At 39.2% G+C, this 12,155-nt stretch overlaps 1 protein-coding gene across 1 annotated transcript in view; it reads right to left on the bottom strand.

The window, feature by feature from the left end:
- Positions 1-3,779: 3,779 nt before the first annotated feature.
- Positions 3,780-12,155, bottom strand: part of LOC141778343 (uncharacterized) — a 51,231-nt gene continuing 42,855 nt past the window's right edge. The window contains 3 exon segments of the mRNA XM_074652539.1: positions 3,780-4,604; positions 7,605-7,778; positions 8,347-8,520. Of these exon segments, the coding sequence (XP_074508640.1) occupies positions 4,586-4,604; positions 7,605-7,778; positions 8,347-8,520 (367 nt within the window). The 3' untranslated portion in view covers positions 3,780-4,585.

Genomic DNA, 12,155 nt, shown 5'->3' with positions numbered 1-12,155 from the left:
AACATTATGTACTATGACAATTTTTTTTTCCACATACTATAGTATAATTTTTTTTTTTCGACATACTATACTATGACTTCTTTTTCCGACATGATATACTATGACTTTTTTTTATTTTTTCGACGTACTAAACTAGGACTTTTTTTATTTTTCCGACATACTATACTAGGACTTTTTTTAATTTTTCCGACATACTATGACTTTTTTTCCGACATGATATTCTATGACTTTTTTTTTGTTTTTCGACGTACTATACTATGACTTTTTTTTTGTTTTTCGACGTACTATACTATGACTTTTTTTTGTGATGTGCTATTCTGACTTTTTTTTGTTTTTCCGACATACAATACTATAACTTTTTTTTTCGACATACTATACTGATTTAAAAAAAAAAATTCGACATACTATACTATGCCTTTTTTATTTTTTCGAGATACAATACTATGACTTTTTTTATTTTTTTGACATACTGTACTATGACTTTTTTAAAATTTTTCGACACACTATAAAATTACTTTTTTCGACATACTAGACTAAGACTTTTTTTTTCAACATGATATACTATGACAATTTTAATTTTTTCGACGTACTATACCATGACTTTTTTTATTTTTTCGACGTACTAAACTATGACTCCTTTTCCGACTTTTTTCGACATACTATAGTATGCCTTTTTTATTTTTTCAACATATGATACTTTGTCTTTTTTCGACACACTATACTATGACTTTTTTACGACTTTTTTCGACATGCTATACTACCTTTTTCAAAAAACATTCAACAAACTATACTTTGTCTTTTTTCCACATACTATACTATGACCTTTTTTTTTTGACATGCTATACTATGACTTTTTTAATTTTTTAGACGTACTATACTATGACTTTTTTTTATTTTTTCGACATACCATTAAATTACTTTTTTCATTTTTTTGACATACTATACTAAAACATTTGTTTCGACATATTAAACTAGGACTTTGTTGCATTTTTTAGATATACAGTATGATACTCTGACTTTTTTTTAAGACTTGACTTCATTTCCACTTCTGAATAGCTGTTAAGTTTTGTGTGAAATAAATTTGGCCTTTTAACGATGTAAATCACCAATAGTAATTACAATTTTTAGTCGATACATTTACTCATCTCCCAATCCCTAGTCTGGGAAAGTTTCTCCCAAAATCTGCGTAAATATCCTCAGTCCATCAGATACTATCCGTTCAATTATTTCCAATTAAAGTGCTTGCAGTCAGTTGTAGAACTTTGTTGAGTTAATATATTAAACACTGCACAAGGTTTTCATCAGTAAATATTTATTTCCCTCTCCTTCATATCCAGAGCCTCTGTATCTTCATGTCCAACATGTAATAATACAGGTTACTTAAATGTCTAAATAATCAGCAGTCGGTCTCAGATCAGTCGTCTGGATCCGTGTTGTTCATCTGTCGTCAGTGTGTCGTGGCCACATCCCCCACGCCAGCCCGGGCAAGATGAGTGCGACGTGGACGGAGGAGAACAGGTTGCCTGTGTTGTCTGATATGTTTCCAACAGATTCGCTGGGTGGTGGCGGACTCATAACCCACCACCCTCCCGATGCTCATGTCAAAGCCTTAAAACAGAGGAAGAGGAAACATCCGGTTAGTATTACTGAAATTCTGTTTTGTTATTCTGTTCAGGTTCAGACTGACAACTGGCTTGTAACAAGTCAGATGACTCACGTGGAGCTCACTGATTGGAAAGTCTTGAAAACGACATCTTGCTGTTTAAGGTAAACATTAAACTTATACCAAACTAGATTGTCTATGGGTCATACATTAATGCTGTCTGTGTTCACTGGCTGCTATTAACAATTATTTAAAAGTCATAAAAAGTCAGAGTATAGCATTTCAAAAGAAGTCGTAAAAAAAGTCATAGTTTAGTATGTCGAAAAAATAAAAAAGTCATATGTCGAAAAAAGTCATATTTTAGTATGTGGGGAAAAAAAGTCATACTATAGCACATCAAAAAAATAAATAAAAGTCATAGTATAGTATGTCGAAAAAAGTCCGAAAAAAGTCATAGTATAGCATGTCGAAAAAATAAAAAAGTCCTAGTATAGCGTGTTGAAAAAATAAAAAAATGTCATGGTATAGTATGTTGAAAAAAGTCATAGTATAGTATGTCGAATAAAATAAAGCGTAGTATAGTATTTCGAAAAAAATAAAAAAAATGTCATAGTATAGTATGTCAAAAAAATAAAGAAGGCATAGAATGTTGAAATTAAAAAAAATAGTAATAGTATAGTATGTAGAAAAAAAGTCATAGTATTAATGACATAAAAAAAGTCACAGTATGGCACCGACCTGCTCCACCATGACACTTCTTCCTGCAGCCTCCTCTGATGCCAACCTCCTGTTTCCACCATTCAGGACCAAGCAGCGGACCTGGAGCAACAGAGCCTTCTCCATAGCTGCCACTTCCCTCTGGAACTCACTCCCGAACACATCTGAGACTGCACCAACCTGTCCACATTGAAATCAGAAAATCGACACTCGCCTTTTTAGAACTGCTTTTTAATGTGTTATCAATGTTGTGTGTTTTATCCATGTTATTTTTTTTATGACAATTTTTACTAAAGTGTCTGAGTCTTAGAGTTAGGTAACCTGTTTCATGTACTACTGTCAGGATATAGCGACCGTTTTATCGTTTACTTAATAAGTAAGTACGGTTGTCCACCAATCGGAAGGTCAGTGGTTCGATCCCCGGCTGCTCCGGGTCACATGTCGAAGTGTCCTTGAGCAAGACACTTAACCCCAAATTGCTCCTGAAGGCATAGCCATCGGTGTTTGAATGAGTATTTAGATTAGATCCTTATGGGCAAAGTTGGCACCTTAGTAGCCTCTGCCATCAGTGTGTGAATGTGTGAATGCTGACATGTAGTGTAAAGCGCTTTGAGTCGTCGGAAGACTAGAAAAGCGCTATATAAATGCAAGTCCATTTACCATTTACCATTTAATACAGCCATAAATGATGTCTTACCTTTGCTGATTGTGGTCAAAAGTTGCGTTTGAGAGATCATCTTTGAGTAGATTCCAGCCGTCTGTATTCACAGCATGGAGGACCATTTCCACATGACACCATGGATGTATTAAAAGAACACAAGACACTCTTCCAACATCAACCAGCTGCTTCTTCTTGTTCTTCTTTGGTGTTTATTGGCGGTTGGCAAACCAGCTTAGAGGTGCATTGCCGCCACCAATTGGACTGCAGTGTGGAAGAGGAAACAAGTTCCTAGTTCAGAAGGAAAGTTCCTGCAGTCGAAACGGAGCCATGCTTTCATGCTACACTGGTTACAGAGCCAAACAAAGTTGTCACTCAAATGGCGATGTGCTTTCCTACGCTGTGACCTTTGACCTGTGACCTGTGAGTGGGGATGAAGCTTTATGTTGTTAAATTTGACTAATTTATCAACTGGCTAGCTAGCTAGCTAGCTAAACCCACTTTAATGCTACACTCGATACAGAAATTGAGTGCACATGGGAGAAGTTTGCCTCTGTCAGAAACCTCCTCAGGTTTAGGCAACAGCTCTACTTGGTTAGGTTTAGGAAAAGATAACAGTTTGGGTTAAAATAAACTCTTTCTGGCAGAAAGCGCTGAAGGCAAAGACTTCTCCCGTGTGCAAAATGAGCCGAACAGTCGAGGCAGAGGCAACGAATACTAGCCAATCACAGCACAGCACAGCAGGGCGGGACGAAGACCAACACGGGAAAAAAATAACGCGAGGCACACACACACACTCTATAGCTTGCATTTTTCATCATTTTAAATAAAGTAATTTATGTTTGCATTTAATTTTTTACAAAATTCCACCAGGAGCTACAGAACATGAACGGTGGTGATAACTGCGACTCAACATTGATTTCTGAGGGGAAAGCTCCACAGGTTGACCTCATGTGTCTGTGTTGAGCCATGTAATGTAAAACTAACAGGGTGACACATACAACTGTAATAAAATAAAAAAAATATGATTTGTTTTGCAGCAAAAAAACAGATAGTCAGGATTGTTTTTCAAACATCACATAAAAAGATAAGGTGCTGACTTTCCACCAAAATCCAGACATAATCTGTTTGTAGTCAGTTGAGAAACTGAAGCCTTGATTGAATTCATGTTCAGGTTTTCTCTACTTCTTTCTGTTTGTTACAAGCAAATCTGTTATAATATGAAAAACGGCTGGTATTGGTACATAAATGGTACATGGTATATATACAGTATATATACAGTATATATAGTAATATGTGAACATTGAGTGCAGAACTCTCGTTCCACAGGGTGGAGCTGCAACAGAAAGCAAAGCAGAAACTTCTATTTAAATGTGTTAATCTACAGTTCTGTTGTCATAAACAGAACTAATCTGCAGAGGCACTTTGGGCTCAGAATATATGAATGAATAAAGACAAAGTGAAACCCAGGTCCAGGTGGAGGAGGTGGTTGATTGTGGAGCAGAAGGAGTGGAGGAGTCTCAGTGTGTCTGCAGAGACTGTGCAGAAGGACAGATACACTGATGATACTCTGTCAGGTCCAGAGGAACACAGAGGGATGATGGTGGTTAGAGATCACCAATCCATCTGATGAGAGAAGAAGACAACAGACGTCATCAATCAGTGTTTACAGAGACTCCCTTCATCAGCTGTCAGTCAGCATCCAGTATAAAGAGCAGCAGGGACTTCAGTCTGTGCAGCGTAGCCAGCTTCCTTTCAGCTCTCATGTTAACGTATTGGAGTGAACACACTGAGCTCAGAGCTCACAGACCAGAGGCCTGTACTACGAAGCCAGTCCAACACACCCAGGGTATCTTCTCCTTATCTGGTTTAACTAACAACCGCGATCCCGCTAAGCGGTCCTACGACAGTTGTTATCAACTCGATAAGTCAACCCAGGGTTTCTCAGTCTGGCTATGAGCGCGTTCACATGAAAGGGGCGCGGCGGTGTTTGTAGCACATGACCAATCACAGACATGGACCAGTCTACGGTCAGCAGCGCGGCATACTTTACAAACACATATTAGACAAGTTAAACACATAATCCAGACTAAAATGAACACAGTTTAAACTGACAAATGAAGGAAGGACAGCTGGCAAAAAAAAATCACTGACTGTGTGAATGTGTAAATTAACAGACTTTTAATATCACTGCCACTTCTAGAGCACCAGAGATCTGACTATAACTAATTACACGTGTATTCCATTAAATGAATGTGTTGATTAGATGTATTCTTATAAATTAGAATAGAAGATACTGAATGAATATATGATAATTGTAACTGATAACTGATTTTGTGTTATTGTGATTATATAAATGTAATTTATGTCCGTTTCACACCGCTGGGTTTGCAGCTGAAACAAGAAGATTAAATTATTGTCGGGCGCCTGGTTAGCTCGGTTGGTAGAGCAGGCGCCCATATCTGGCAAAGGCTCAGTCCTAGCCGCGGTGGACCGGGGTTCGAATCCGGCCTGTGGACCTTTCCGCATGCCATCTCTCTCTCTCCCCCCTATCCAAGATTCTATCCACTGTCCTATCAATAAAATGCTTAAAATTGGCAATTGGCTCAAGGAATACCTGGACTTGGTCTCAATGGAACAAGCGGCCAGGACTCCTCAAAAACTGGACAGTGTGCTTGAAGGTCCTTGGACTTCAATCAGGACATTCCTGAACACAACGCATTCTGTCGAGACACACACTGTTGTGGAGTCTGACTGCCCATGAGGAAATTATGTCTGTGCTGAAATGACATCCAATGTGGAATGGATATTTATGTTTGACTGCTCACAGTCGGTAATAAAAGTTAAAATGTTTGTTGTAACCTGTGACTGCTCTGCACTCCCTGCCCCCTTTTTTCCTTCTTTTTATTTATTTATTTATTTTTCCTCCAGGACCGGAGTCTCTGCTGTACTCTGCTTCTCTGCCTGCCTTCACTCACACACCGCGCTCGTTCTCGCTCTTTCACTCAGCTCTCACGTGCCTGCGCTCACCCTCCACACTGCAGAAGAGTTAGTTTAGCTCTGAGAATATCTAGTGAAATGTTCAGTGGACGTTTGTGCAGAAATAACTGCTGCAGCTCCTCCAGACCAACAGAGGTTTCCCTTGACTTGTGAAGTGACGGGGCTCCGCAGAGAGAAACGTTATCGTCTCCGACCAAAACTCCGGTGTCTCCCCTGTTCCCTCCGGCCGCGGTCGGGAGGCTGAGGCAGGAAAAGCCAACACTAGGATCAGCATTGATTCATGGAGAGACCTTGGTCTGGTCAGCTAACATTACTGCCAAGCAGCTGAAATATAGAGTGATATTGTGCTTTTAGCTGACGTGTGTCTCCTCACTGTGTTGAGTGATGCTCCTTCATGTCTATATAGAGCGAGCACGAGCGCGAGCAACAGGACGCTGACTTTCGTTGACTTAACGGCCGCAGGTGTCGCTGTTAACAAGCAATTTCTGATTCTTACATAGAGTCCCTTTAATTTACACAGTGAGGGATTTTTTGCCAGCTGTCCTTCCTGCATTTGTTAGTTTAAACTGTGTTGCTTTTAGCCTGGATTATGTTTCTAAATTCTTTGTCTGTGTGTAATATTATCTTCTGCACAGTACAGAGTGGAAATAAACTGTTGAGAGTCCTGCGCGCATCATTACTGCAGAAACAGAGAGTTATTCACTGCTCACTTTAATGATGGATTTACTGCTGTTAGATTGGTTTCAGTCACATTCAAATGTTTCATCCACTTTTAAATATTACATGACAAATTTGAAAATATTAAGGTTGTCAATCCATTAAAATATTTAGTCGCGATTAATCGTGTGATTGTCCATGATTTATCGTGATTACTCTCAAATTAATGGCACATTTTATATCTGTTAGAAATGTACCTTAAAGGGAAATTTGTTGGATTGACTATGACTTGCCCCAAACTGCATGATTATCATAAAGTGGGCATGTCTGTCCATTCATTGTGTCCATTCATGTCTGTCACATTCACACATCTGGAGGTCAGAGGTCAAAAAACCCCTTTGAAAATGACCATGCCAGTTTTTCCTCACCAAAATTTTGTGAAACTTTGGAGCTTTATTTAACCTCATTTTCAACAAGCTCATATGACACCAATGGATTCATCATGTTTTATAATTTCATATGATACCAGTATCTTCACTCTAGCCTTAAAACTGAGCCGCTACAACCTGAAAATCGCAAGTTGCGTTAATGCGTTAAAGAAATTAGTGGCGTTAAAACAAACTTGCGATAACACGTTATTATTGCGTTAACTTTGACAGCTCGACTAAATATGGAGTCTTTCTGGAAGAGGAGATCAAACAGAGCGTTTCAGACAGAGGGTGAAAAGAGGCGCTGCAGCACAGCCGGTAGAAGAAAAGTAAAGTGTTTTTTTTAACATTAAAGTATGTAAACATCTTCTTCACATCAACTCTAACACATGATCACAACAAGCTTCTGGATGATCTGATTGGCTGACTGTTCTCTCTCTCTCTTTGTGTGTCACCGTTCTCCTCTCACAGCTTAACTGAGGAAACACATCACAACAATACTGATGAAACCAGCATGGACCGACTCCGACTGTCTACTGACCTCAGAGTCTCCAGTCTACAGAGTGGACTCTCCACAAGATCAGACAGGAGCTTCACTCCTGAATCCTTCAGCTTGTTGTATCTCAGCTCCAGCTCTCTCAGATGGGAGGGGTTGGACTTCAGAGCTGAGGCCAGAGAAGCACAGCTGATCTCTGACAAACTGCAGTGACCCAATCTGAATAAAGAATAAATGATGAAAATAAAAATCACTTTATAATCCAATCAGATGTGTTCATGTTTTAAATGTGTAGCTCAACATCACTATGTCCTAATCAATGAGCTTTTCCCTAAAATGAGTACAGTGACTTTGTCATTGTGTCATTGTGGATCATCATAATGTCAGCCTTCTACAGACATCATCCAAATGTCATCACAACATTCATACACCTATTCATGTCAACACATCAATAACATGCTGCTGATCTCTCTAAAATCAAATTCCGTGCTGCGTAGGAACCCTGAGTATTAGTCCAGAGGATCTTCTGTATCCAGATGTGACCATTTACCAACAATGATAAACATTCATTTACTTTAACAACTAACAGTGGACATTTTCTACACTTTCTTTAAGAAACACAAGTCTTTAGTGACTGCAGACTGAATTTAGTTCAAGAAACATGAAAATATGAAGAAAAGGACATTAACAACTTTATGGATGTAAGTTATGTTTGTACATAAATCAGGTTCAATTGTTAATTAAACATATAAGATCTATAATAGTAACAGAGAGTCAGTGAACTGACCTCAGAGTCTCCAGTCTACAGTGTGGACTCTCCAGAAAATGACACAGTAGATTCACTCCTGAATCCTTCAGGTTGTTGTATCTCAGATCCAGCTCTCTCAGATGGGAGGGGTTGGACTTCAGAGCTGAGGCCAGAGAAGCACAGCTGATCTCTGACAAACTGCAGTAACTCAATCTGAATAAAGAACAAATGATGAAAATAAAAATCACTTTATAATCCAATCAGATGTGTTCATGTTTTAAATGTGTAGCTCAACATCACTATGTCCTAATCAATGAGATTTTCCCTAAAATGAGTAGAGTGACTTTGTCATTGTGTTATTGTGGATCATCATAATGTCAGCCTTCTACATACATCATCCAAATGTCACCATAATATTCATACACCTACAGACGTAGGCAAAGTTGTTGGTAACGTTCCGTTAAAGAGAGAAAAACCCACAAAGGTCACTGAAATAACTTGAAACTGACAAAAGTAATAATAAATAAAAATTTACTGAAAATGAACTAATGAAAATCAGATATTGTTTTTGAATTGTGGTTCAACAGAATCATTTTAAAAAACAAACTAATGAAACTGGCCTGGACAAAAAATGATGGTACCCCTAGAAAAGATGTAAAATAATGTGACCATAGGGACATATTAAACTAAGGTGTGTCCTGTAATTAGCATCACAGGTATCTTCAAACTTGTAATCAGTCAGTCTGCCAATTTAAAGGGTGAAAAGTAATCACTGTGCTGTTTGGCATCATGGTGTGTACCACACTGAACATGGACCACAGAAAGCTAAGGAGAGAGTTGTCTCAGGAGATCAGAAAGAACATTATAGACCTTCATGTTAAAGGTAAAGACTATAAGACCATCTCCAAGCAGCTTGATGTTCCTGTGACTACAGCTGCTCATATTATTCAGAAGTTTAAGGTCCATGGGACTGTAGCCAACCTCCCTGGACGTGGCCGCAAGGGGAAAATTGATGACATATTGAAGAGACGGATAATACGAATGGTAACCAAAGAGCCCAGAACAACTTCCAAAGAGATTAGAGGTGAACTCCAAGGTCAAGGTACATCAGTGTCCGATCGCACCATCTGTCGCTGTTTGAGCCAAAGTGGACTTAATGGAAGACGACCCAGGAGGACACCAAATCATAAAAAAGCGAGACTGGAATTTTCCAAAATGCATATTGACAAGCCACAAAGCTTCTGGGAGAATGTCCTTTGGACAGATGAGACAAAACTGGAGCTTTTTGGCAAGTCACATCAGCTCTATGTTCACAGACGAAGAGATGAAGCATCCAAAGAAAAGAACACTGTACCTAATGTGAAACATGGAGGAGGCTCGGTTATGTTATGGGGCTGCTTTGTTGCATCTGGCACAGGGTGTCTTGAATCTGTGCAGGGTGCAATGAAATCTCAAGACTATCAAGGCATTCTGGAGCGAAATGTGCTGCCCAGTGTCAGAAAGCTTGGTCTCAGTTGCAGGTCATGGGTCCTCCAACAGGATAATGACCCAAAACACAGCTAAAAACACCCAAGAATGGCTAAGAACAAAACATTGGACTATTCTGAAGTGGCCTTCTATGAGCCCTGATCTAAATCCTATTGAACATCTGTGGAAGGAGCTGAAACATGCAGTCTGGAGAAGGCACCCTTCAAACCTGAGACAGCTGGAGCAGTTTGCTCACGAGGAGTGGGCCAACATACCTGTCGACAGGTGCAGAAGTCTCATTGAGAGTTACAGAAATCACTTGATTGCAGTGATTGCCTCAAAAGGTTGTGCAACAAAATATTAAGTTAAGAGTACCATCATTTTTGTCCAGGCCAGTTTCATTAGTTTGTTTTTTTAAATGATTCTGTTGAACCAAAATTCAAAAACAATATCTGATTTTCATTAGTTCATTTTCAGTGAATTTTTATTTATTATTATTTTTGTCAGTTTCAAGTTATTTCAGTGACCATTGTGGGTTTTTCTCTCTTTAACGGAATGTTACCAACAACTTTGCCTACGTCTGTATTTATGTCAACACACATCAATAACATGCTGCTGATCTCTGTGTTCATCAGTGTGTGTGCTGAAGGATCAATATCAATGATCAGACATTATTTCTGGAATACGTTGAAACAAATAGAAACCAGAGAAATATTTCTACTTCATTAAAGGGACTGTTTGTAACTTCTTACACGTATAAATCATTGCGGGTCGGTGTCCCATGCGCGCTTACGTGTGGCTACGCTGTTCAGACTCAGACACAAACTACACGGAAGTACCAAAACCACAAAGTTGTATCTCGTAAAGCCCGTCTGTTAAACAGTGTTGGCCGCGGTTGGAGGACGCGGGGGAGACCGTAGCTTTGGTCTCCAGGACCGGAGTCTCTGCTGTACTCTGCTCCTCTGCCTGCCTTCACTCACACACCGCGCTCCACCTCTCACGTGCATGCGCGCTCAGTACACACTGCAGAAGAGTTAGTTTAGCTCTGAGAATATCTAGTGAATGTACAGTGGACGTTTGTGCAGAAATAAATGCTGCAGCTCCTCCAGACCAACAGAGGTTTCCTGTGTCTTGTGAAGTGACGGAGCTCTGCAGAGAGAAACGTTATCGTCTCCGACCAAAACTCAAGTGTTTCCCCTGTTCCCTCCGGCCGCGGTCGGGAGGCTGAGGCAGGAAAAGCCAACACTAGGATCAGCAGTGATTCATGGAGAGACCTTCGTCTGGTCAGCTAACATTACTGCCAAGCAGGTGAAATATATAGTAGTGATGTGCATTCAAAGCAAAAATACTATTCGAAACTCACTGGGAATTTTTTGATTATTATTGGAATAATACCCCCCCCCCCCCCACTGTAGGCTACTCAATTACTGTACTTCAGTACAATTTTGAGGTATTTTTACTTTACTTGAGTATTTCTATTTTACGTAACTTTACAGTCCACTTCTACTCCACGACATCTCACAGGGAAATGTTGTACTTTTTACTTCAATTATTTACTTATTTGACAATTTTAGTTACTAGCTATGTGCAGATTCAGATAAATCAACTAATAAACTGTGCTGTATTAAGTAGTATATCCTTATTAATAATATAAATTAGTTAAAATGAGCACCTTTACCAGCTGCAACATTAAAGTGATGAACACATTAATGCATCAATAATTATAATACAATGATATACCATAATATATAATATTGTGAAATGGGCCATTCTGCATGATGAGTAGGCTGCTCTTACTTTTGGTACTTTAAGAATATTTTGATGCTAATGGGGACCCCTTTGAAAATGCCCATGCCAGTTTTACCTCGGAGCGTTTGGAGCGTTATTTAACCTCCTTCTCGACAAGCTCGTATGACACCAATGGATTCATCAGGTTTTATAGTCTCATATGATACCAGTATCTTCACTCTAGCTTTAAAACTGAGAACGCTACAACCTAAAAATCGCAAGTTGCGTTAATGCGTTAAAGAAATTAGTGGCGTTAAAACAAACTTGCGATAACACGTTATTATTGCGTTAACTTTGACAGCTCGACTAAATATGGAGTCTTTCTGGAGGAGGAGATCAAACAGAGCGTTTCAGACAGAGGGTGAAAAGAGGCACTGCAGCACAGCCGGTAGAAGAAAAGTAAAGTGTTTTTTTGAACATCAAAGCATGTAAACATGTTCTAGTAGAAACCTAAAATACAAGTATGCACCTGAACATAACATTAATAGGTCCTCTTTAAAGGTCCTACATGTTCATACACAGACTGAACAGTAAAACATCAGCTGTGATTACTGGACTTCAGCAGAGGTTCTGGTCTGTATAAAGACCACATG

Source organism: Sebastes fasciatus, chromosome 12 (genome assembly GCF_043250625.1).
Source record: "Sebastes fasciatus isolate fSebFas1 chromosome 12, fSebFas1.pri, whole genome shotgun sequence".
NCBI classification, from domain to species: Eukaryota; Metazoa; Chordata; class Actinopteri; order Perciformes; family Sebastidae; genus Sebastes; species Sebastes fasciatus.
Note: the sequence above shows the minus strand (reverse complement) of the source record. Positions and strands in the feature narration are given on the sequence as shown.